Source organism: Amyelois transitella, chromosome 12, assembly GCF_032362555.1.
Source record: "Amyelois transitella isolate CPQ chromosome 12, ilAmyTran1.1, whole genome shotgun sequence".
In the NCBI taxonomy this organism is placed as follows: Eukaryota; Metazoa; Arthropoda; class Insecta; order Lepidoptera; family Pyralidae; genus Amyelois; species Amyelois transitella.
In genome coordinates this window covers 1,894,869-1,922,659 of record NC_083515.1, presented here as the reverse complement: position 1 = coordinate 1,922,659, position 27,791 = coordinate 1,894,869, and the positions used below count along the sequence as shown (strand labels likewise).

General features: G+C 34.9%; 2 protein-coding genes across 2 annotated transcripts; both read left to right on the top strand.

Moving 5' to 3' along the window:
• Positions 1 to 1,725: 1,725 nt before the first annotated feature.
• LOC106142665 (sulfotransferase 1E1) lies at positions 1,726 to 16,444 on the top strand. Its single transcript, XM_013344519.2, has 7 exons — positions 1,726 to 1,843; positions 6,253 to 6,387; positions 8,234 to 8,333; positions 8,689 to 9,011; positions 9,753 to 9,847; positions 10,728 to 10,896; positions 15,139 to 16,444. Exons 1-7 carry the CDS (start codon positions 1,762 to 1,764, stop codon positions 15,270 to 15,272), a joined length of 1,038 nt encoding a protein of 345 aa, XP_013199973.1. The 5' UTR covers positions 1,726 to 1,761; the 3' UTR covers positions 15,273 to 16,444.
• A 4,808-nt stretch (positions 16,445 to 21,252) lies between these two features.
• Positions 21,253 to 27,270, top strand: LOC106142414 (pancreatic triacylglycerol lipase). Its single transcript, XM_013344162.2, has 2 exons — positions 21,253 to 21,391; positions 26,267 to 27,270. Exons 1-2 carry the CDS (start codon positions 21,289 to 21,291, stop codon positions 27,172 to 27,174), a joined length of 1,011 nt encoding a protein of 336 aa, XP_013199616.1. The 5' UTR covers positions 21,253 to 21,288; the 3' UTR covers positions 27,175 to 27,270.
• The last annotated feature ends 521 nt before the right edge of the window (positions 27,271 to 27,791 follow it).

Here is a 27,791-nt window from a genome sequence, read left to right as displayed (position 1 = left end):
ATAACGGATTACATTATAAATTATTTTTGCTTCGATTACCATAACTTATATAAAAAAAAATTTTTTTGAGAAAAATATGTGAATAAAATATATTCTTGGTATCAATATTATTAATCATATACTTAATTATTTATGCATATAAAATTTATGAGACCTTTTGTATATGCTATTTTATTATCTTTTTAAAAGGGTTACTTTGAACGGAAGATACAGCTTGTGTACCATATAATCTATTATTTTACTAAGTCAATAATCCCAAAGGCCACATCATCCTATGTTTATTGCTCTGTATATAATGTAAATATTTTCGGGCAATTAAGAAGTCGATTTTTCCTAGTATCTTGATACGTCCTAGAAGAGGTCTAAATAATTTACAAATTGCTCAAATTATCGTGTGTTAAGGTCAATATGGGTTGCTTATTAATCTGTCTATTGTTTAACCATTAATCTTTTACCATTGAGTTCCAAGCATTCATAGAATGTGCATACATACATATAGTCACGTCTATAAACTTTACGGGGTAGATAGAACCCACAATCTTGCAAAGTTTGAAAGGCTACATTCAGGTATGGTATGTATGGCTTTTTGATGGAATTGACATTCAAATATAATGTGCAATGCACATTGTGCATGGGAAGAATTATTCTGTATCTGTGATGGAGGGATAGAGCACTTTATCTTATTTGCCTGAATTTTACTATTTCATAATTGTAAACGTTTAGACATTTTTTTTTTATTTATAAACAAAATATGTAAAGCATAGAGATCTTCTTACCAGTCGACCAATTTGCTTTGCAATTAACAATATTTATTTTGTTCAAAAACTTCAATTGATTAAAAAATGCTGTGTTTTCGGACAAAGAATCGAAAATAGACTTGACACGCAACTCGTTTTTTTTTTTTTATGAATGTTATTGTATAAGATGAAATGTCTTACGGAAAATGGGAGACTACTTGGGGAAGAGATGTCTGACCATGCAGCTACCGCCGGGGCCAGGTAGAAGGGGCAGGCTGAAAAGGTCATGGCCGGACGTCGCAAAGGATGATGATGATCAAGCGAGTTAATATACTGAAATCCGAGGACGCCGAAAACCGGACCAAGTGGAGAGAGAAAAGTGGGAAGGCGGACCCCGGGCCCCGAAATACTTCTGTGGAGGGTGCAACCGGGAACACGCAGAAATGAGAGAGTTTAATTTTTATTCTAAGTTTGGATAGTTGTGAAGTTGACGTTGTGGAAGATAATTCTGCTGTGCAGTTTGTTACCGCTTCTTCAGCACTGACGCCTTGGAAGCGGCAGTAAATTTAGATTCAAGTATTTTATTTGACGTCAACCAATGTTGTGAAACCAAAGAATTTTGACTATTATTAAGCGATATAAGTAATTAATTAAAAAATTTGAATTGCGTTACATGAAAGTTCTACGCTAGTCGCCCAATTCGAAACTGCACACGCTACAATACACGACAATAAATGAGAATTATTTTTAACTTCAGTATTTTTATCTTTATTAGTAACAGTTATCACTCGTAATGCGCGCTCTTAAGACACCGTTGCTAACTCTAAATTAGCCCAACGGTCAATAATGAGTGATTGAAATGTGAGTCAGTATCAATATCAACAAACATGATTCACCTAACGCCAAATTCAGCCACTCTGCACTATCGCGGAATCGATACAAGATAAGATTATTTCCTATTGAAAAAGGTGGTATTAATTTAACCCATGCCAGTTTGTTTTAGAACTGTAAAAAGGAAGGTATCATGGCGCCCTGTTTGGACTTGCCTTACGACATAAGGACGGTGACGCCTGATGAAGATAAAATTATCAAGAAGTGTCTCACAGGTTGGTTGTGTAGTGTGAGGCGACTTTTATAGTGTTTTGTGTTTTGTTTTATGTTCTCGTTAAGTGTTTTCCGTTGCGGTTATTTATCAGTTAAGTTTAAATTATTTATTTTAAAATAGTTTAGTTTTTATTTTTTTTTATTACTTATACAAATGAATTTAATTTCAAAATAGGAAAGAAGGTATAGATTATTGATATAATTATAGTGACTACAGCTTTAAAAGCGCTTTTGTTTTACGTTCTCGTTAAGTGTTTTCCGTTGCGGTTATTTATCAGTTAAGTTTACATTAATTATTTTAAAATAGTTTTTTTTTATTACTAATACAAATGAATTTAATTTCAAAATAGGAGAGAATAATCTATACCATTATTGATATAATTATAGTGACTACAGCTTTAAAAGCGCATTATGTAGAAGAAGCGTCGGAAAAACTGCATCGTCATCATTATGGACGTCCATTTACAAATATAATCAAATGTTTATTCTGATATCTTAAATAAGTGGGAAAGAAAATGTTATTTCAAAAATAAATAAAAGCAAGCAAGCAAGAATAAATTGGTTTGGTGGTTATTAAAAGTTTACATAAAAAATATCTCAATATGTGTATGTCATTATAAGTATCGCTTTTATATACATGCGGCATTTCAAGCTTTCAAGCACCATTTGGGTGGTTTTAAGATAAGCTTATTTTTAGATAGTTAAATATTTCTTTGTCACGTGGAATAAAAAAAAAACAATTCACTTCACAAATAAAATTTAAAAAAATGTCAAAGTTCACACTTACAAGAACGAAATTGGCGGGAAAAAGTCACATAAGTTTATGTTGTAGCTGACACACTAAACATATGTGTTATTTTCTCACAACTTACTTTAATTCATGTACACTACATGAATTCAAGACATTAATTATAAAAATGTAGGCCTTTACTAACGGCCTTTAGTTATACTTTACGTCGTACGTTAAATCGCAAATTACAATTTTCCTCTTTATTTTACAAATACTCAAATATATATAAAACTTAACTACACAAGCGTGAGTTTATCTTCTCTCTCTCTCATCTCTGCGTGTTCCCGGTTGCACCCTCCACAGATGTGTTTCGGGCCCCGAGGTCCGCCTTCCGACTTTTCCCTCTTCACTTGATCCGGTTTTCGGCGTTCAGAGTTGATCTTACTACAACGTTATTGATAAATATATATTTTTTTAATTCCGCCTGGCGTATGTACTGGTTATATCTTCATCTCTCTACAGGTGTGATCCCAGGGTTCACCTTTACCCCATGATCCTGGGATAAGATAAGTTGGATTTTCACATGATACTCCAGTCCGAAGTCCCCAACCAGGGAACTTAACCTATAATGGATAGTTAGTAGTGTCATAGCACATACAACAGGATAAGTGGGGATTTTTATTAACAAATAGGTAAAGTAACCTTTTTGTTAATAAAAATCCACACTTTTTGAAAATAAAACATTTGTAAGGTTACAAAATGTTTTATTTTTATAAAACAAAATTTCAATTTAAAAAATAAATATTTCTTAAAAATCTTATTTCATTTTACGCATTTCAATATTAGATAATAAAAATAGTTAAAAATGTAATCTTCAACGGAATACATACTTTATTAACAAAAGATAAACAGAAATGGGATTCTAAATTAAAAAAAAGTAAATAAAATTAAACAATATTTTTAACAATGACTAAATTATCATTTGTTATTAACTAAATTAGGCTTACAAACTTGGGATTCTTTTTTTAGGCGATGGGCTAGCAACCTGTCACTATTTGAATTTCAATTCTATCATTAAGCCAAATAGCTGAACGTGGCCATTCAGTCTTTTCAAGACTGTTGGCTCTGTCTACCCCGTCTAAGGTACCTATATAGACGTGACCATATGTATGTATGTATGTATTAACTAAATGTTAGATTGACAAACAAACATTTCGAAAATAATAATGACTTGCATAAGCGTGTAAAAGTGGAACAAAGATAATCAATATACCTAATGGATGCCAAATTCTGTTAACAAGCGTTGTCTAACTGATAACAGCTGATCTAAGGCACTATAACTAAATCCAAGATAATTCCGATACAGTGACATTCAGATTGTGTTGTGACGTCAAATTGTGCGATAACATTTTTTGCAACAATTAAATCGTTATTGTGACTCATAAATAAGGGATTAATTGCATTAAATTTTCACACCCTCTAATTTTGTACGGGCCTTATTAGTCTTAATTTTTACTACATACATACATATGGTCACGTCTATATTCCTTGCGGGGTAGACAGAGCCAACAGTCTTGAAAAGACTGAATGGCCACGTTCAGCTATTTAGCTTAATGATAGAATTGAAACTCAAATAGTGACAGGTTGCTTTCCCACCCATCGCCTAAAAAAGAAATCCCAAGTTTATAAGCCTATCCCTTAGTCGCCTTTTACGACATCCATCGGAAAGATATGGAGTAGTCCTATATGTTTTCTAATGGTGCCGGGAACCATACGGCACAATTGATTCCAACAAGCTAAAAACTAGAAACGGTTGTGTGAAAATTTGGGGAAACCATATCATGAAATTTTCACACACGAGATGAGCGTGTAAATAGTGTATATTATGTATCTTGTATGTATTTACGCATTTTATTTTTGTGATGTATGTATTTTGTCAGTATGCATGTGCACTTTATCGCACCACCAACTTAAAGTTTTTTCTGTTTGGTCAGCTGGTTGACTGGTAGAGAATGCCATTAAGTCCGCCTTTTGTACATTTTTGTTTTTGTGCAATAAAGTTTAAATAAATAAATGAACTATACATACATATATTATATGATGATAGTTTGCATTATAAATCAGTTCAAATCATTATTTCATTATTTGTCTTTTAAAATGAGTTGCCCGCCCCGGCGTGCGTGGCCGTGCCCGTTTTTCATTTCGCTTATTATTATGACTTGAAAAGGGACAGCGATAGCTTTTCGCGCGATAAAAATGGAGGCGCGTGTGCGCATGCTACGGGATCAGACCAAATCATTGACGAAGCATGTTACCAATGAATCGCCGAGAACATTTAAACAAATGTTGTACGGATGCAATTTTATGCACTCGTATTAAAATTCTTAATCGAGCTTATTTCGTACAATCAATAAGCACTTTTTATGACTGGAAAGTATTTTTGATATAAAACTGACTTATCTGATAGAGGCTCAAATTTTAACCAAGATATATATGTATTTAAATTATTTATAGGACGACTACGTCTATTCCAACGGATGTTGTATGAAGCGACTAAGTATGTAAAGATTATAATATGGGCGAAAGTTGCAAATATTTTAATTATAAATGAACTTAAATATTTCAAATAATTAACCTTTTAATAATCATAAATTCATTTAATTACTTTTTTTTTACAAACTATACTTTAATTGTCATAGTTGCGTGTAGTTCCGTGTAGTTCCCGCCACTTAAGAATTGCTTACCACAGAACAGTAGAATAAAAAATTATGTTAGAAAAAGTTTACTTAGCCAATTGATATCAGGGAAATATTGTAGTTCAAAGTTTGTTTGATAAAATAATAATTTTATTATGCGACACAATATATTTATTGCGCGATTATGTTATTGTATAGATAAGTATAGCTTTTACTTTATTATTCTGGTTATAGGATTATTATCCAATGCTTACTAATTATTCCAAGTCCATTAAGTACACGAGCACTTAAATAATCTTGTGAATCATTTGATTTAATTAATCCATTTATTTATATCTTATCCCTACTAATCTCATAAATGGAAAAGAGTTTGTTTATCTGTCTTTCACGTCTAAACTAATAGACCGATCTCATAAAATTTTGCATACATACAGTCTGGTATACTAATAAAAATACACTTTGGAGTAGCTAATGAAGGAAATCTTATACAGTTATTTAAGTTTTAGTTTATGTTTAACAACTTTAGAAGAGAATAAGCGGAAAACTGTTGTTGTTGCTAGGAACAGCCTCCATATCATTTACAAAGATCTTAATAACAATTAACTGCGCGGCCTATCATCAAAAAAGGTACCTACTTCTTTTGTAGTTACTCATAGTAATTTTTTGTTTTAAAATAATTATTATATGCAAAATTTTGTATTATTTTATTGAATATTCAAATTCAATTCAAATTCTTTACACTTTAAAAGTATTTGTTTGTTTGCAAACCCTTTATTGCACATAAAAAGTATATATACAAAGTATATAAACAATAAGTATATACAATTAGTATATGAATAATAACAAAACAGTCATTGGATTAAGAAGAATATGTACAATGGCGGACTTATTCCAATTAGGATTTTTTTCCAGTCAACCAAAAAATATAGTTGTACGAATCTATTTTTATTATGTCATTTGGTATTTATTCAATAACTTGTTTCAGGTTACACACGGAGTTTCGTAAAATGCGGCAAGAATGAGTACGTGATGCCCGGCGTGTTCAGAAAACATGCGCATGCGATTTACAACTTGCAAGTGCGGCCTGATGATGTGTGGGTCATCACTTTTCCTAGATCAGGTAGGTTTACCAAATTTTCATCATCAGTTGGGTGGAGTTTTCCTTTGACCATTGTCATGTCATCAAGAAGGTTTAATTTTCTTCTGGATCCCATGAAACGGTTTCAATTTAAAAGAAAGAAAGAAAAAATGTTTATTTGGTACCTAATAATATATCAAGAACAGAAATCTTAATCTATAACATCTTTTGTACCAAAATGGCCCTCCCTCAGCATTTGTCGTGGTATATACCACAATATACACGTGGTATATACCACAACATGGTGCCGTGTGGTTTCCAGCATATTACAGTAGGACCACTGCACATCTAATCTATGGATGTCGTAAAAGACGACTAAGTGAAAGGCTAATAAGCTTGAGATTCTTCATGTTGGCGATAGGCTAGCAACATGTCACTATTTGAATCTCAAAAACATCATTAAGCAATACATCTGCACGTGGCCTTTCAGTCTTTTTAAGACTGTTAGCTCTGTCTCCCCCGCAAATTTATTTATTTAAAGTTACATGTATATAATCACGTCTATAATCCCTTGCGGTTATGACTTAATGCTATTTGACATTTAGTGGCTCTGCCCACCACTCTGCGAAAAAGGGCGTGATTATTTTGATTCATACATACATACATATGGTCACGTCTATATCCCTTGCGAGGTAGACAGAGCTAACAGTCTTGAAAAGACTGAATGGCCACGTTCTGCTATTTAGCTTAATGACAGAATTGAGATTTGAATAGTGACAGGTTGCTAACCCATCGCCTAAAAAAGAATCGCAAGTTTGTAAGCCTATCCCTGATTCATGCAAATAAAATAATAGTTGCAATGAGCCATTTCTAACTTGCATCTCAAAGAATGCTCTTAAAACAAATCATCTTATCAACACAGTGAAGGCCTGACGAGTCACGATTGCAGATAATATTTTAATGTAGGTCACAACTTACTAGGTTGTATTTACTAGATTTACCTATATCAAAATATTGAACCAATGAAAGATAACTGAATCGTTTGTGTAGACTAATCGTTGGACCTTGGACACCCTGGAATCGAAGTTCTACCTATTTAATTATAGCACCATCTGTGGCGATATCTATACTCCACAAGTCACAAAAATAAAAGATAATATCACGCGACGAGCGAAAAACCTAAATCGCGCAAGCGAAGATTTCGAGCTGAATCATCGCTTCCGCTACACCATCCATTTGGTCAAAGAATCGATTAACAGAGAATGCCATATAGCTTGTCCTGGCTGTAGTCCCGTTTGCATCCTCACCACTCTGGAGAGGATCCCGGGGTGTGCCTTTTACCATGGATCCTGGATTGTGTGAGTCTGGATTTTAAAAGAAACGACTCCCATCTAGCCTTCGCAACCTTTGCAAGTAAACCTAACCCATATTGGATCGATCATGGTTGCATATACAGTTGCCTGAACGTGCAGGTTTCCTCTCGATGTTTTCCCTCACTAGAAGAGCATCGGTTAGTATTCAAACAATTTTACATAACATTGAAAATATTTATAGGTACACGGCCGAAATAGGATTCGATTCTTTGCCTTTCTGCGCATGACGCATTTATTATACTAGTCATCTTACCGAATCGACCACCGATACTTCGGGCAACTGTCCTAAACAAAATTCAAGCTGGACTACCTACAAGGTAGCAGAAGGCAGGCAGAAATTGTTGTTTCTTTAACTAACTCAACCAATCTGGATCGTGGTTATACTCTTCCTCTCCAGGGTAGACGCCACCAGAACAACCGCCGGGAAGGTGATCCTTAGAGCAGAGTATAAAAAGAAGTCGTATATAAACTATAATAGAAAATAACCCTATAATGATATATTTTCTTTGTTTCAGGCACAACATGGACGCAAGAATTAGTTTGGCTGGTACAAAACAATTTGGACTTCGCAGCTGCCAAACAGAAGCCTTTGTACGAAAGGTTTCCCATGCTAGAGTGAGTTTCCAATTCAATTCTAGCTATTCTTCTAACATCATCTCTTACAAGGTCTTTGGATCCTGCCTAGTTCTAATTACCATCCTATCTTAGCTGCTTAAACACAAAATGTGACCGACACAATAACTAACGCCTTACGAAAATCATTAAACTTATCGCCTGGATTCGGCGAAAGGGTCTTGTAGAAAATACGCGGGTTATATTCATGCTAGGTACATTAAAGATCTTGTTAATTTTCATTATGTTTCAAGCTCAGTAGTTGCGGCTTTCCTTTATTAATGGAATAAACTGTTCTCTAAGACTTCCATAATCTTTCTTTCTGTTATTAACTGAGTTTTCTCTCCCATCTTTACAGAACGACAATACAGATCCCAGAAATAGCGTTCGAACTCATCAAAGCGAACTTCATGAATCTGAAAAACTTCCAAGGCTTAGGGCACGCTGTGAAGACACCGAGTTGGAAGATAATTGAGGACCAGACTTCTCCAAGATTCGTGAAGACACACATGCCACTATCCCTGCTGCCTCCGGGGCTTCTGAAAACTGCTAAAGTGATTTATGTGGCGAGGGACCCGAGAGATGTCGCCGTGTCGTATTTCTATTTGCACAAAATGGTCATGAAGAATTTGATGAGGAGCAATTTCGTTGCGTTCTGGGAGGCGTTTAGGAGAGATTTGTGTGAGTATTTTCTTTATTCTTCTTTCATTGAATTAGATCGTCAATTGTTTATTCAGTTATTTATTACTTGTCAATTAATGGAAACCGGATGGATGTGTGTGATAGTAATTCCAAAACATTTTCATAATATGTGTTAAGAATACGATATTAATAATACTAAGACTGTTATCAAGTGTGTTGGTTATATCATGCCATTATCTCTGATTATGATTCTGGAGATAAGAACAAGATTCTAATAGAGTTATCATTGAATTTAAACTTCATTTTATTATGATGATACTTTTGCCTTGGCTTGTTAGAGGACATATACATTGATTTTTATATCTTATACATGAATACATATGGTAATCACGTCTATATCTCTCACGAGGTAGACAGAGCCATCAGTTTCGAAAAGACTAAAAGGACACGTTCAGCTGTATAGCTTGAATTTAAATGGAAAATATTTATCTATTAATGTGCCGTGTGGTTCCCGGCTCCAATAGAAAAAAGAATAGGACCACTCCATCACTTTCCCATGGATGCCGTAAAAGGCGACTAAGGGATAGGCTTACAAACTTGGGATTCTTTTTTAGGCGATGGGTTAGCAACCTGTCACTTTTTGAATCTCAATTCTATCATTAAGCCAAATAGCTGAACGTGGCCATTCAGTCTTTTCAAGACTGTTGGCTCTGTCTACCCCGCAAGGGATATAGACGTGACCATATGTATGTATGTATGTATTTATTGATATTTTTTCAGTACCATGGGCTCCAATTGTAGCGCATACGAACGAGGCATGGCTGAAACGGCACGAACCTAACCTGCATTTTGTGTTCTACGAAGATCTGATTAAGGTGATTTATAGACTTTTTCTATAAAAAAAAAACAATGCGTATCAGTTGTTGCGTACTTCGCACCCTTTTCAAAATTATCTTGATCAATTTGCTTATGTTGGGAATTTGTTGATACATAGGTACATACATAATATGGTCACGTCTATATCCCTTGTGGGGTAGACAGAGCCAACAGTCTTGAAAATACTGATAGGCCACGCTCAGCTATTTGGCTATTAATTTTGTTGATAATTAAAGAAATGGTGATACAGGAAAATACATTAATTAGTTTGAGCCCTTTAAAGTTTGGGGATTACCTGATCAGAAAGAGATATGTATGACTCTTCTACGAGTAACATTACTTTCACTTTGCTGATGCTCTTATGGCGAGGGAAAATAATAAAAAATAAATAAATATATACGGGACAAATTACACAGATTGAGTTAGCCTCGAAGTAAGTTCGATCGAGACTTGTGTTATGAGATACTATTCTACGAGTAACATTACTTTCACTTTGCTGATGCTCTTATGGCGAGGGAAAACAATAAAATAATAAAAAATAAATAAATATATACGGGACAAATTACACAGATTGAGTTAGCCTCGAAGTAAGTTCGATCGAGACTTGTGTTATGAGATACTAACTCAACGATACAATATTTTATAATAAATACTTAGATAGATAAACATCCAACACCCAGGTCAATCAGAAAAAGTTCTATTCTCATCATGCCCTGGCCGGGATTCGAATCCGGGATCTCCGGTGTCACAGACAAGCGTACTACCGCTGCGCCACAGAGGCCGTTAAAAGTATTAAAACAAGATTTTAAGACTATATTTTTTAAAAGACACTAAACTTAGCTTGTCAAAGGTTTCATATCTATTATTTTAAACCCACAGGACCTGCCAAAAGAGATCCGTAAGATATGCAAGTTCCTGGGTAAAGAGTACACAGACGAACAGTTAGACCGCCTGTCAGCACATCTCAGCTTCGACAGCTTGAGGAAGACCAAGACTGTGAACAACAGCACGGGGGAGAAGGAAGACGATATACAGTTCATACGAAAAGGTGAGATAGATATAGTTTTCTTGTGTTAGTTATCTTGTAACACAAGTTTCGAACTTAATACGAGGCCAATACAATTTGAAATTCAGTCTTTTCAAAACTGTTGGCTCTGTCTACCCCGCAAGGGATATAGACGTGACCATATGTATGTATGTATGTAATACAATTTGTGTAATTTGTCCGTGTAGGGTAGGAAGTATAGTCGCAAAGTTACGTTATTCACTACGGGAGACGAAAGGAGAATATAGATGAGAAATAATCAAATTTAAAAAACTATATTATGGAAATAAAATGAAAAATATTTGAAAATAAAAATTATATCTGACATTTTTTTCTAACTTAACAAGTCATGGCAACCGTTGCTATGGCATACATAAAGATGGTTGCCTACAGTCCTATGTAAATATATGTATAGTTAAACACAAGTGCCGTGTGCCGTGTGGTACCCGGCAACAATACAAAAAAGAATAGGACCACTCCATCTCTTTCCCATGGATGTCGTAAAAGGCGACTAAGGGATAGGCTTACAAACTTGGGATTCTTTTTTAGGCGCTGGGCTAGCAACCTGTCACTATTTAAATCTCAATTCTATCATTAAGCCAAATAGCTGAACGTGGCCTTTCAGTCTTTTCAAGACCGTTGGCTCTGCCTACCCCGCAAGGGATATAGACGTGACCATATGTATATATGTACGTATGTCTTCTCACGTTGCCAAGAACAAGCGGTTTGTTAATCAGACGACCAACGTCTCATCTCCTTGACCCTATGAAGAGAGGAACCTAATCCTTGGACCATGATTGGATTTGGTTCCTAATTTGAATTGACATTTTGTATTCATATTTATATGATTGACGATGAATATATAGTTTCATTATTGAGCTGTCACTATCATGAAACTTTTATAGCTTAACCTGATGGTGGAGCTATGACTGGTGTTAGCAACCATGTACCTATCTTTACAACACATATATTAAAGTACTTTCGACGGAAGATAACGAAGATATACAATTTTAGATATCTGAGATAGAAACGACACGTCAGCCTTGAATTTACTGTTTTAATCTGAGTTGTACGTGCCGTGTTTGCGCAGATGTTAGAGAATAATAAGCTTATCCCTTAGTCTCCTTTTATGAATGCCTTTTATGAACTTTAATGGAATAGATAAAGGATGTTTCTATACTAAAGTGCCGTAAACCACACGGCACATATCAATCTTAATTATTCCGATGACTACAGATGCAACTTTAGAAGATGCTTTATGAATATATCATTTCACTAGCTTTCCCCCGCGACTCCGTCCGCGCGGATGTCGGTCTTCGCGTAGATGGTTTATTTCTCCATTTTATTTTCAGTCCGGTCAATTTAGACCAAAAAATAGGAATGAAGCTACATTAATTCCCATCAAGCTGAAAATGAGTATAATTGTTTAAAACACAATCAAAAGCATTATTTCAAAATTCCCCATGATTCCGGTTTAAGGAAAAAAATTTTCCAAGGTCAAAGGTAAGAAAATGGAATTTTCACGATTTTCTTCAAAACGGTAAGTTTTATAGGAAAATTACCTCAGACATAGATTGTAGATCATAAAGATATCTATAAAAAGGAATCAATATTTTTTTTCAATAAAGCTACCGTTTCTGAGATATTACGATGCAAAAAGTTGCAAGCGTCATAATATGCATAAGCACGTCTCGTATATACTCTATGTAGCAGTAATATAAGTAAAAATATTGTTCTGTCGGTAATTTTAACTTGAATTCAAAATATAAAATATACATAAGTATAATGAAACCCAGTCCCTTCATTTATACTGTAGTGAAACCTTGAGACAACATCTGTCTCTCTGTTTAATTGCGTACGTGGCTAGGGTCGTATAGCTGCTTTATCTCAGAATGCTCAACACATGAAATACCGTTAGTCTTTAATAATAGTTGTCCTTGCGGGGATACCGTTGTCGGCTATGGACACCACGGCCTCTCATGCCCTAGGAGTGCCGGCCGTTTAGGGCGCCATGCCGCCCTAAATGATATAATCCTCCTAGAACCAAACGGTCTGGCTCGGGATGATGCCAAGAGACCGGATGGTATGACTTTGGTACCCTGGAGATTGGGGCGGCCTTTGGTGTGGGATGCTACTTGTGTCGACACACTTGCGCCGTCTCATCTTCAGGTTACTAAATCTAAGGCCGTTTTGCTTCAAATGAGGCAAAAAACCTCAAAAGGCGCAAATATGTAGTTATCGGGATCAAAGTTTACATCAGATGGCAAGTGTGATAATGATATTGAAAGGAGAGTGAACGCGGGGAACATGGTGAATGGAGCTTTGCATGCCTTTATGAGCAGTCAGAAACTATCCAAAAAGGCTCGACTGGCTGTGCACAGGGGCGTGTTGGTCCCGACATTAATGTATGGGAGTGAAAGTTGGGTATGGCAAAAGAAGCACGAAAGCAGAATAAATGCAGTGGAAATGAGAGCGTTAAGGAGTATGTTGGGTGTGAAATTGAGTGACCGGATAAGGAACAGCGTGATAAGGGAATGTTGTGATGTGAAAGAAGATGTAGTTACAGGAATAGAAAAGGGTATGTTGAGATGGTTCGGTCATGTGGAGAGGATGAATGAAAACAGGTTGACTAAGCAGATATACATGGAGAGTGTGGAGGGAAAGGTCGGGGTGGGAAAACCTAGACGAACATATCTTGATCAAATTAAGGACGTCCTGGTAAAGGGTCAGGTCAAAAGTACCCGAAACCGCCGAGCTTGCATGAAGAGAGTTATGAATGTAGATGAAGCAAAGGAAGTATGCAGGGATCGTGGCAAGTGGAAAGAGGTAGTCTCTGCCTACCCCTCCGGGAAAGAGGCGTGATTTTATATATGTATGTATGTATGTAGTTATCGGTAATATCTATACTTTTGAACCTTTTGGGGTAGAAACTCTGGGACCGGGGGGCCTATCTGCCCATCAGCTTTTCCGACAATTGGCGAAAAAGCTAATTGAGGTATATCTTGACCGGAGGGCTGGAAATTATCTGGCTCAGAGAATCAGCTTTGCCATTCGAATTGGCAATGCTGCCAGCCTTCTGGGCACATTCCCGCATGTTGATGCTATGCAAGGACTGTACAATATATAAATTAAATTTTAGTTTGTAGTCAACTTTTTTCTTTTTTTTTATAAGTAGCTTTAGTTTTAATTTGATTATTGCATTGAATTTGATAATTGTAACCTCTATTATTGTCCTAAGATGATTTTCTTCACTTAGGGTTATTCTATTTTTTTTTTTAATAATAAATACGAAAGTTAGTCTTGAGTGCCACTGCGTAGTGAAAACACGTGTTTATTCTAACCTATTTCAGACTTTTTCAAGTTTAATAATAAAAATGTAAAAAAAAACGCGCTAATAGTACACTACCTCAGAGGTGGCAAGGAAACGGATGCATATTATGACGCTTGCAACTTTTTGCATCGTTATATCACAGAAACGGTAGCTTTGTTGAAAAAAATTATTGATACCTTTTTTATAGATAACTTTATGATCTACAATTTATGTCTGAGGTAATTTTCCGATTTGAAAAACTTACCGTTTTAAAGAAAATTGCGATACACCCATTTTTTACCTTTGACCGTGAGTAAATTTTTTTCCTTAAACCGGAATCATGGGGAATTTTGAAATAATGCTTTTGATTGTGTTTTAAATAATTATACTCATTTTCAGCTTGATGGGAATTAATGTAGCTATGTAGTATTTTTTTCATAGTAATTAGTAGCGGCCCGCTTGTGCAGCAAACGGTTCAAGCCAAAGCCGACTTTAAGCGCTACAGGTTACGGCGCTAAATCCACTGCGGGTAACGCAACGTGTGTTCGCGGTTCTACAGAACAACGTCTATGGATAAACTGAAAAATTAAGATTTTTTTTTCTTCGTATTTTTTCGGGATAAAAAGTATCCTATTTTACGCCCAGGATAATAAGGTATAATTATACCAAGTTTCATCAAAATCGAACCGTTAGTTTTCACGTGATGCCTGAACATACAGACAGACAGACAAAAATTTTTTTAATCACATATTTGTGTTTGGTATCGATCCAGTAACACCCCCTGCTATTTATTTTTTCAATATTTTCAATGTACAGAATTGACCTTTCTACAGATTTATTATATGTATAGATAAAGCATCTTCTATAGTTGCAATCAGCTAAAAAGAAATTTAATTTTTGTATCTCTTATCTTAAACGATATTTGTAAATTTCAGGTGAAGCCGGTGGCTGGAAGGCACATTTTACCAAAGAGATGGAGATGCAAGCGGAAGAGTTCTTACTTGACAGACTCAGAGGGTTAGACCTGTCATACCCGTCATTTCCAACGAGAGAAACTACGCATTTATAGAAAATAGAGGTAGTTGTAAATAGGAAAGAAAATAGGTTTAATTCTAATAGTAAGTCTGGCTAGATAAAGATTAATCAGTATTCCAAAGAAGATTTAATAGACAATGGTGTTAAGACAATTAGTTAACTTTATGTAATTTACAAATTTATTAATATTTATTAGAAAAAGCAACTAAAATATATTGTATTTATTCTTCGAGAGCGGCTCCTAAGGATTACAATTTTATTTTAAGTAGTTTAAAAATGAAATAAATTAATTTACAGTGAAACACGGCCAAAATAGAAATAAATATAGGTATGTCGTTGTTTGGAAAACACAATACTGTACATTTCAAAATTCTAAATTGAGAGAAAAAAAATAACAGTTTTATTGTAAATAGATTATCGAATTGAAATAGATACGAATATATAGGTTGGGCCCATAGAAAATTGAATGAAAAAACATAATTTTTCAGATAACTATGGTCGTCATTTCTATTAAAAAAGCGACTGGAATCCACCATTTTTAATTATTTTTTTATTTAGATCTCAAGCTGTTTAGAAATACTACATATATATTATATTTATTTAAAAACTATGCCGAAATGGTTCCTGGATATGCCTATCTATATGGAGATATCAAAATTTATTATTTTTATCTTATTTTGATAGTGATTGTAGATAATCCTAGCTTACGTGAGCAATATTCAGAAATGTTTGACAAACTGATAAAATACATACATTTTAAGGTGCTAGATAAGTGTTATATAAGTTAAACTGGTCTCATGTTCAATAATGTTATGTAAAAATATATGAATGACTTTCGTATGGTACTGGAATTCGTTCCAGATGTATCTAAATGTTAAAACTGTGGGCTTGATAAAAAAGTATACAAATTTACTATTTATGAACATAACGAGGTGATATATGTATATTTGTATGTGGACCAATGTACGTAAACTTGTTCGGAAGTTGTATAAACGTAATAAAGGCGAATTCCCAATGAATATGAGTAAATATGCTGTTCACTGTACATAACAAATAATCTTGGGTACCTTGAGTTTACCATTCAAATTATTTTTTGGTCTGATATAAACGTATGACAGCTAAAAATAAAAAAAATAAAATGACGATTCCAAACTGCAAAGTTTAAAGTACTTACTTAATCGCTATTTGAGACATCAATGAATCAAAGATACTATTAAAATTTACATCAAGATAAATCCACTAATGATAAGTCTTTCACTTTGATAATAGTTCTGAATAACGTTATCAATTAAAAGATTTTAATATTATAAATTACCTACATTAATTTATACATTTTTAAATGTTCTGCTAAGACTACACGCTTTCCACGTGTAACACGTTATTTAATAATCGATTAATCAAATACTTTTTTGCAACCACCAAAACATAGCAGATAAAGTATAATGTTGAATAATTAAGTTCCTATGAACAAAATAGATAATAAGCTGAAATAGAATAAGAATTTATTAAAAAAATAAGACAGAATGTAATGTAATTCAGTAATTTATTATTTTGAAAATAAATTGTAGATTAGTTTTAAATTAATGTTAAGTTAAAATTATTGTGAATACCTGAATGTGAATGAAGGAGAAGAATTAGGGTATTATAAATTGAGTACTTGATTTTTAAATATTAAAATTAATTATTAAATTATTATGCCACTGAGAGTTCATATAGTCTTAATAAGATCAATCATTACTTTTGTCTTTTATAATGTTGTCAAAAAAAGATAGACCGATAAAAAATATAGACAGCACCCGTCAAATAATACCTAGAATTTGACACTTTCGGGATAAGCCGTATTATAAAGAAATAGTAGTAATTTGCCAATTTCGGAATGAGCCGCATTATAAAGAGATACTTAGTAGTAAAAAAAGATCTTTTGCCAAAATAATTTTGTTGTGATTTTTAAATTCATATTGAAGGTTGTACATTCCTAATTAGTTAAGTCCATGTCACTGTGGTGTGCATTCATTCCATTTCTTTTATTTATTGAATTGTTATTGTTTTCATGATAAATTCTATAAAACAGCGAAATTTTAACAAAATAGAATCATGTACAAACGGATGACCTCAATTGTGTTTGTTAAATTAATGTTATTTATAAAAAACGATGTAAAAATTAGTTAAATAAATGTTATTTATCTAATACGATGTTAATTCATTTGCCAGGATTTCACCAATTGTTCAAAAGAGTAACACTGCATAATTTTAAACCGTTAACTTTAAATCCCGGTGAGTATATAATACATACATATAGTCACGTCTATATCCTTTGCGGGGTAGACAAAACCAACAGTCTTGAATATTGAAAGGCTACGTTCAGCTGTATGGCTCAATGATGAGATTCAAATAATGTCAGGTTGCTAGCTCATCGCCTACAAGATGAATCCTAATTTTATTAGTCTTTCCTTAATTATAATGATACTAGCATTATAATAGCGAACCACATTTTTACTTATTTACTTTTTAATAACAATATGACACTACGTCATTTGGGGAGAGGCTGGTGTACTGAGATACAAGCTCTGCTTAGTTTAAGCACTAGTCTCTCACAATTTTAAATGTAATTTGCAACAGATTGTTTACTTTGTTAATGTATTTATAGATTGTGGAGAAAAAATAAAGAATTTTTGAATTTGGAATTTTTCATAAATACATATAATCATGTCTTTATCGCTTATGGGGTACACAGAGCCAAGTCTTGAAAAAACTGGATGGCACCGTCAGTCGTATGGACGCTATACAAAATGAATACTAGGTTTGCATAAAACTACTAAGTATTATAATAATCTCCTGCTTAAAAGATAAATTGAAGCACATTTCGAGATTTCCTTTTCAAGTGTTAAGGAGAGAAAAAGGTTGAAAAAGATAAAGGTGCCGAGTCTCGGGACCCTCGTTCCGAAGTTGCAACGGAATTATTTTAATCGCCGGGAAACTGTGAAGACTCTAATTGTCTTCTGTCGACTTTCAAGGAGTTGGAATGGAAGTAATTGCTGATTGGTCTTTATTTAATCCACTTTCAATTGTACTTTGTTCTAAATACTTTACTGTGTGCTCCTAAGTAATTTAGGGCCCTAGACTAATGACCATTTTTTTACTATATAATTCAAATTCAAAATTCAAATTCAAGATTTTTATTCATTATTATAGGATACTATATATCGCTTAATAATTGTCAAAACGTATGGTTTAACAACATTGGTTGACGTCAAATAAATTACTTAAAAACTAAGTTTACTGCCGCTTCCAAGGCGTCAGTGCAGAAGAAGCGGTAACAAACTGCACTGCAGCATTTTCTTCAACAACGTCAACTTTACAATATTAATTAAACTTAGAATAGAATGTGGATGAGCGTATAAGCGTTAACGCTCGCAAAAACCCAACTGATATTTTTTTTAATAGAGTTTTTGACAATGACCGCCATGGTTTAGTTAGGTGTTGGTGCTTCTCGCCGGACTCGACATCTCTCGGGAGTTTTTGGGACAAAGTCACTTAATTCGTTATTGTATACGATACATACATACAATCACGTCCTATGGGGTAGACAAAGCCAACAGTTTTGAAAAGACTGATTGGCCGCGTTCAGCTGTTTGGCTTAATGATAGAAATGATATTTAAATAGTGACAGGTTGCTGAACCATCGCCTAAAAGATGAATTCTAAGTTTTTAAGCCTATCCTTTAGTCGTAATTTGCGACATCCATTGGAAAGAGATGGTGTGGTCTTATTCTTTTTTCTATTGTTGCCGGGAACTATACGCACTGTTTTAAGTAAATGGATATACTTATTTTTTTAAAATTTCATGATTTTGTGACAAATTATTCTTTCAGATAGATAGACTACCTACTTTATTGCACCATAATAGTAAAACATACAAAAACAGCACAAAAGAGATAAAGACAAAGGCGGATTTTATCGCTAATGCAATTTCTTCCAGTCAACCTTTAGGTGGAAGGAATTGTAATCCTCACCTGTCTGGAGAGGAGCCTGGGGTTTGCCTTAGACCATGGACTCTGGTCTGAGTGACTCAGGTTTTTACACGAAGCGACTCCCATCCGACCTCCGCAACCTTTGCAGTATACCTAACCCATATGGGATCCATGGTTACACATCAATTTGCTTGAATGTGCAGAATCCCTCACCGTATCTCCCTCTCTTACTTCGAAGCTAAAAATTTTTGGAAATTTAAGTTAAATCAGTGTTTCAACTTTTATTTGTTTACCAATTTGAAAAGATGGTCACGTTTGTAGATAAGCTGCCTATGTAACAACGGGCCACGAGTTTGATACGATGTTTAACAAGTTAATGAATCCATTAATAAACTGACCGAGATGTCATATAATGATAAAGGTGCTCGCTCAATAAGTTCAATTAATTAATTTTAAGTAGATAATTTAGATGCAATGTAACAAATAAAAAAAAATATGCGGTGTGGTTCCCGGCACTAATATAAAAAAGAATAGGATCACTCGAACTCTTTCCCATGGATGTCGTAAAAGGCGGTTAAGGGATAAGCTTATAAACTTGGGATTCTTTTTTAAGGCTATGATGGATGGGCTAGCAACCTGTCACTTTTTGAATCTCAATTCTTTCAATAAGCGTAACAGCTTAACGCGGCCTGTCAGTCTTTCAAGACTGTTGGCTCTGTCTACCCCGCAAGTGGTATAAACGTGATTATATGAATGAATGAATGAATGTAACAAAAATACAGACCAGTCCATAGGTACCTACAGTTATAAAGTGTTAATATGTCTTGTTGAAAAATATATTTTTAAAATAAAATATTGTTTATTAATAAAAGTAATTTATTGTGACAACTAATATCCTTTTTTTTATAATAATTTGAGTGCATTTGACCTCGTTACCCTGGTGGGAAGCAAGTTGACGCCTAAGGTCGTTTTTACTTTTTCGTTCCATAATTTTTTATTTTGCTTATAAAATACTTATTAAATTCCATATTTTGCTGCGTTAATAACTGAATTTATCAAATAAATATATTAAAACATACCTACTCAAATATGACGTACATATCATGTATGTATATAAAAGAAATATTTGTATTTTTTACACGAGTTCATTGAATCGGTCAACAGCTGTCGTGAAAATTAAATATTAACCCACTCATAAATTACGTTTTCGGAGGTTCAAGGTGCTATTCTTAAATAAATAGCTGGTATACAATACACACATTCAATACTAGCTGTTACCCGTAACTCCGTTTGCATGTGATTGGAAATACGAAGGTTATTTAATTTACTCAAATTCACCCAAAATTAATTTTAACGTAATTTGGCATTACATAGGATATGATTTGGATTAACAAAAAATACTTTATATCCCGAAATTCTCACGGCAGCGGAACCCCAGCACATGCAGATGACAGCAAATTTTTAATAATCCGTACTAAAATTATATAGAGAAAAAAGATTCGTACTTTTGTTTGTAACGAATAAACTCAAAAACTAATGGATCGATAAATCATCAGGTAGGATAATTTTTGCAAAGGCGTCATTTGGCGAAAAATTTTAATTTCATATTTTAAGCATGTTTTTAGTCTTTTATTAGTCACAAAAAGATAAACTGAGATATCTTTATTGTGTTTAGCCGACAGTTTTCCGGAAGCGTTTAAAATCACTTCGAGAATTTTGTCTTGTCATTTGTAAATTAAATTAAACTAGGAAGTTTTAATTTTTTCTTTTACACTTTGACGGCGTTAGCTACGCCCCTGCTTATTAACAGCTTTACCTAAGATAAGTACTTAAAATAAAAATAAGATTACGAACATTTAAAAAAAAAAACTTAGCCAATCAATCTTTTGACGATTAGATTATGCAAATTAATAGACTTGGTCGAGTAAAAACCAGTCAGCAAGTCGCCTGATCACGTCATCTAATGAATCATGTCCATCGTCCAATGGGCGACAACCTTAACGTAACACAGCGATCATTTATTCATCTTATTATTGTCCGGCCAAGCCCCGCGGTCGCACGGGCGCAGGGGTTATCAAAAATGGCGGCCAATTTTTACTTTTTAATATTCGTCGCGGTTGTTAGCACGGTCCATGCTAATTTCAAGCCATTTCGCGCCCTTTTGTACTCTGATTGGATAACGTGTAAGTGTTAATTTTGGTTGAAGTGTTATGATGTTGTTTGTTACGTTTTGAAACGTGTTTGTTTTAGTAAATAATGGAAACGGTTTTGTTTACATGCTTATAACGATTTGTGCGTGATATTTGAATTGGTTTTCCGCGTTTTATTTATGTGGTTTATTGGTTAGTTACGATAGGATTACCGTATTATGTTTTGTCATTAGTATCATGGTTTAATTTTTAGTTTTAAAAACACGTCTGCGTACAGAGAAATATCTTCATATTTTCCCTTCCACAAGGACTCGTGGAGATCCTCTAAATTGTAGTGCACTTCTAGAACACATTAGCAACTTCATAAGTACATTCATACATATAATCACGTATTTATCCCTTACGGGTTAGACAGAGCCAACAGTCTTGAAAACACAGAAAAGCTACTTTGAATGATAGAATTGGATTTAAATTCTAGAAGAATCATAAGTTTATAAGCGTTTTCCTTGATTGACTTGTACAATCTGCTCGGAGAGACTAGCAGCTGGTACACGTTTTGTTGTTTCTTTGTTACCAGCTTATTATGAAGGCTTAAAGATACTCATAAAATTATCTTTGGATGCAGCCGTTTTGGTTACGCGTTAGTATTTCAGTCAATTAGTCAGTCCTTTTTCAAATATTTAAAAGATTCTGTTCATAAAGTAATTTCTGCATTGGGTAATTCCAAAACATTTTCCTTTTACAAAATTATTAGGTAGGTACGGTACATATCACCCACTTTTTCCTTAAGACTTATTTTCCTTGACATAAACTACATACCTATTGTTTAATTTTAAAAGTCCCTGTAGTTATAACGAGTAAAAAATAAAAGAATTGGGAAAGAAATTCAGTTATAGAGTTGGAATTGCTTCAATGATGTGTTTGATGGGAACATGAAAAATATCAATTATTATTTTATTAAAGACATTGCCGGCCTAATAATAAGAATAAATTTTCAAACTTTACTTTACACAACGAACAATTTCTTTGTTACAAAATTCATCTTAATAACGAAATACAAACCACAATAAAGTTAACCCGTCCATTATTTTATTTAACGTTGAAATTTACTCTAAAACATACTTTACCTCAGGCAATGGACCGGACAGCTCGTAAACACAACAAATGGTCATGTGCCACAGTAAACTACAGTTTGCAATGACCTTAGCATTGGTCACGAGGTTATCTATGCGTCTTATAGGTACAATGTAGATTAAATCTTCTATATATATAAAACTCTTCCGTTACTGAGTGACTGACTGACAGACAACGCACAGTCGAAACTACTGGTCGTAGACAGCTGAAATTTGGAATGTAGGTTCCTTGGGATATGTAGGGGAGCACTAAGAAAGGATTTTTGGAAATTCAACCCCCAAGGGGGGGAAAAGGGGTAAAAACGTTTCTATGAAAAATCTTATTCCTTGGGTTTATAAACTTGAAACTTGGCATGAACACGTACATAGGCAAGTAAATATGTTTGACATTATAAGTTTTTTCAAACTACCCTCCAATCGTGATTTAGGGGGTGCGATTGGGTGACTGATTTATTAACGCACAGCCGAAACCGCTCGGTATAGGAGTCTGAGATTTTGAACAGAGGTTCCTTTAGTAACATAACTGAGCACTAAGAAGAAATTTTTGAAATGTCAACCCCCAAGGGGAGGAAACGGGATAAACTGAGCCGGGGCTGCGGGAAAGTTCTAACGAGATACCGTGGCCCCGGAACGCAAAGGGCAACTGAAGGAACGAGGTGGGTTTTAGTCAGTAAAAGTCTGACACTCCCTTCCGTTCCACCCAGAGCGGGAGAGGTCATTTGATGATTTCCCATCCTTAAAAAAAAAGACTTTGTATGACAACTTTCAGTCGTCTCTTTAACATACATAATAACATACATAATTATGTACATACATGCATAACATTAATAACATCACGCCTTTAAATCCCTATTTTGTGTTAACACTACCCATACAAACAGCTAAAAGGAAACAAGTGAAGAGACGAAATTTGTCCGCATCCATTTTCACCTAAATTCTTAACGTTAATGAGATTTACTTTTTATTATCAGGTCAACCTAATAGCCTCACATGTACGTATAACTTCGTAAGAATTTTCTTTCAACTCCTAACCGTTGAGGAGTTGTACCTTCCATCATCAGCTCATTCACATGGGATGATGACTATCAGACGCAAATACTTAAACAGATCTATGAAATTGTCAAAAACGTAATTGCCTGTAAATTTGAGGTTTGCCCTTGATTTCCCTGGAATACCATCATCAGATCCTGACTAGGTAACAACGGGACCAACTTGAAAGTATACTCTACCGAACAAAAAAAGAATCACGTAAATCGGTCCATAAATCTCGGCGTAATCGGTATGCATAAATAAAACACCCGAATTTTATTTTCTATTAACTATCACGAGGCTACATCATCCCTGAGTAACACAGGCTATATTTAATTCCAGTTGTAACAAGATTTCAGCCTGTGGAAGAAAAAGCCCTGTCGAGATCATTAAAAAACGCTATATATAACCGAATTACACGTGGGTGAAGCCGCGGGCGGAAAGCTAGTTAGTTATAAAATACCAATTGACTTATAGGAACATTTATTTATTTAATACCAAGTCACTTAAAAAACGATTCTTATATAAATCAGCCGTGTGGTTCATACAAAAAAGAATAGGACCACTCCATCTCTTTCCCATGGATGTCGTAAAAGGCGAATAAGTGATAGGCTAAAACAAGGCAAGACAAGGCTAGACAAACTTGGGATTCTTTTCTAGGTGATGGGCTAACCTGTCACTATTTAAACCTCAATTCTATCATTAAGCCAAATAGCTGAACGTGTCCATTCAGTCTTTTTAAGACTGTTGGTTCTGTCTACCCCACAGGGGATATAGACGTGACCTTATGTACGGTCGCGTTCATAATTACAGTCATAGTTCGCAAAACTTTATAGCTTGCACCGCTCGCTATCACTCACACATTCACACAAATAACACAATAAACAACAAGCGGTGAAACGTTGGGTAACGCGCCATCAAGAAGAGGGTAGTGTAAAAAGTCGACCGCGCAGCGACCGTCGTCCGCTAATAATCAACACAGCGACAGCCACACAGCGGAGATCCATGGTGGAACAGTACGAAAATAATGGCCTCATACCGACCAGAATATTTGCGGAACAGTTCGACACATTATTGGTTACTGTTCGTTGAGTTTGCATCGTGAGGAACTACACCACAGACAGCCAGCAAGAAAGCCGTATTTATCCGAAATAAATAAGCAAAGATGTTTAGAATTTGCTAGGCAATTTTTGGATTTTGCCTGGAAAGAAGCGATATTTAGTCTGGACACATATCTGTAAATATGTGGGGCTGGATGAGTGCTGCTGGACCTGGGGAACAGGTGTGGATAGCAGGACGCGCTACAGCTGCTCATTGTGTGCAAGTGCTGGAAGAAATCATGTTACCAACTGTGCGGTATATTTATCCGATTGATTATATGCCAACAATATCATTTGTGCCCTGTGCATCGAGTCCATATAGTGCGTGAAAGGTTCTGCCAGTTTATATTAAAACTACTAATTACTTAGATAGTATTTAAGGACAGCTTCAATATCTTTTCTTTATGAAAACGAATAATTAAGCTGTAACCTTAATAACAGGAGATAAGTAGATGATACAATTAGTGTAATATGCTGTATGTATAGCTTTATATAATCATCAATATGTAAACAAAACTATAGGTAAACTGTTTCAATAAAATTTACTAATTTTAATTATTGAATGTTTTATTTTCTCCCTCTTGTTTAATATTTCTTGCTGATTTCCGTGTTTGAAGACAACTTTCCGTGTTTGTAATTCTTAGATATCAGTAAGTTAGTCAGTCAGTTACTTAGTTCAAATGACACCTTGAAACATTAAAAATTGTCAGTAACAAAATTTTTTTTTTTAATAGGCAAAAAAAAATTCTTGAATAACTTCGAAATCCAAGTAACGCTAGTAACTAGAACAAGCGAGTGTGAGCAAGCGAGATTATCTAATATATCTTAGATCTCACTTGCTCACACAAGTAATAAAATCGCTACCCAATAACTTTCAAAGGAACCACTACCTATGTTAGGGTCGTGTGCAGATAAACTTTCAACCTTATAGAAATGTCATAAGTCTGGCAGTCGCAGGCTTTCCTCTATAGGCAAATCTTATGCAAATAATGAGAGACGACGATATCTCGATCGACAATTATCGGGGCCAGTTCGGCCATCGTTGATTACCGTCTCTTTCTGTTTTGTTATGTTATATGTCATAGAATAATAAACTGTTTTACTTAGTAATCATTGGTATTAAAGACCGTATTCATTTGATGGAATATTTATTCTTTTTAAATATGCATGTGTGTGTGTGTCTAGTGGAACCACAGTGCACGCTATTTTAACCCGTAAGAATTTTAAAACTATGACTGCAGATATGAACGCGATCGTACTTATGTATGTATGTATGTATAAATCAGACATAGTCCGATAAAAGTTGATGCACAGTACTGGTTGACTATTGAATTATAATTGAAAAAAAATATTTTATTTAGGTAATACTAACTTTCTTCGCCCGCGTGTATAGTACCTATGTCCTTCTCCATATTCCGCACTATTTCTCTTGTCGATGAAGTAAAGTGAAGCGTATATACCACTATATGTATGTAAAATGTCATGTCTGTACTGCCTATAAGCCGCTGCTCAGGATAGCCCTAGATCACATAAGAATGTTATTCTGAATAACATTAAAAAGATTTAAAGTGACATAAAAAGTAGTAAATTAATAATAATCATAAATATTTCGTTCATTAAAATTTCTTTAATTATTACCATTTCAGGCGACCACAACAAAACCCTCGATCTCGACGTGAGCCAAGTCCAAATCTTCCTTTACGATTTCCAAAACAACTTCAACATCAGCTACCAAATCGACGGCGCTGCTAAGAATCTCCTGTCCGCTTATAACCTCGACGTCACCAGGCGACTCATCTTCTTCGTCCCGGGCTACAAGTCTCACATCAGCAAAAAGACCGAAGAATTAATAAGGCAGACCTTCAAAGATGTCCCTAATATTTACCTGATCATCGTCGATCATTCCCCTTACACTTCCGCCAGAGGTGGCAAGATCAAGAGTTATGAAAGATCTGTAACCTATACCTATTACATAGGTACAGCATTAGGGAAGTTCTTAGCTGATCTCAACAATCTTGGATTCCCTGCAGACAAGATACATTGCCTCGGCCATAGTTTGGGCAGTCAAATGTTAGGTTACGCTGGATCGACATTCACTAATATAACTTTGCAGAAAGTGTGGAGAGTAACAGGAATTGACCCGGCTGGCCCTTGTTTTTCTAACGGTTTCATCCAAGACCATATACGTTCAGGAGTGGCTAAATACGTAGAAGTGTACCACTGCAATGCGGGTGGGTTAGGAACTACTGCTGTGCTAGCTGATACAGACTTCTTTTTAAATCGGAAGGGTAAAAAGCAGCCGCATTGTGACGGAGGCATCATACCAGGTTTGGGGGAGTCAGATTCTGCAAAATGCAGTCATAAGGCATGTGTGAAGTATTGGACAGCTACTGTCCATAATCCTACATGGTATTCGGCATGGGCTTGTGACTCTTATGACCACTTTATGGAAGGACGGTGTGCTGGTAATGAGATCACCATAGCTGGGTATTGGAACCCAGGTAACGCCACTGGCGTGTTCTATGCGTCGACTGAGGGATATGGTGTGGATTAATCGGCACATTTGTGTATAGGCTATTATGTTTTGTGATTAGTGATATTAATAAATATTGCACTGAATGAAGATAAGTTTGTTTTGTAGCTAGAGAGTTTCAGAGAACTGACAACCTTTTATTGACGGAATTTGGTGTTGGTTGAACAGGTTTGCTGTTTAACTCCTCAATATTATTCCAAAAATCACATTTTTGTCCATCAAATATTATTTTCTATTACAGATTTTTGTATTGGCTTAATTTGAGAGTTGAACTTAGATCTACATACATACATACATATGGTCACGTCTATATCCCTTGTGGGCTAGACAGAGCCAACAGAACTTAGATCTATTTCAAGTAAAAGCATCATACAGCTAGGTGACATAGACCGGCCAAAACTTTGAGCAGTACCATTTTTATGTAGGTTGAAAATTATACACTCTGTCAGATACCAATCTCAAAAGTGTCATAGCTTATGATGACACTAAAATAACCTCAGAAAATAACAAATAGCACACTCCACATGAAGGATCTCGGGTGGATTATAATCTGGGTGAGTTATATCACCCAATTTATGCATCTCCATAAAGACATCCAGAAAAAGAAAGAATGGTGGATATAACTCAAGGGTTATTCC

Bases quoted from the DNA above. Each gene is read 5' to 3' on its own strand.
- LOC106142414 (XM_013344162.2), top strand. From the start codon at position 21,289: ATGGCGGCCAATTTTTACTTTTTAATATTCGTCGCGGTTGTTAGCACG. The intron at 21,392-26,266 runs GTAAGTGTTAAT...TTACCATTTCAG, and splicing joins GTACTCTGATTGGATAACGT to GCGACCACAACAAAACCCTC.
- LOC106142665 (XM_013344519.2), top strand. From the start codon at position 1,762: ATGGCGCCCTGTTTGGACTTGCCTTACGACATAAGGACGGTGACGCCT. The intron at 9,012-9,752 runs GTGAGTATTTTC...ATATTTTTTCAG, and splicing joins GGCGTTTAGGAGAGATTTGT to TACCATGGGCTCCAATTGTA. The intron at 10,897-15,138 runs GTGAGATAGATA...TGTAAATTTCAG, and splicing joins TATACAGTTCATACGAAAAG to GTGAAGCCGGTGGCTGGAAG.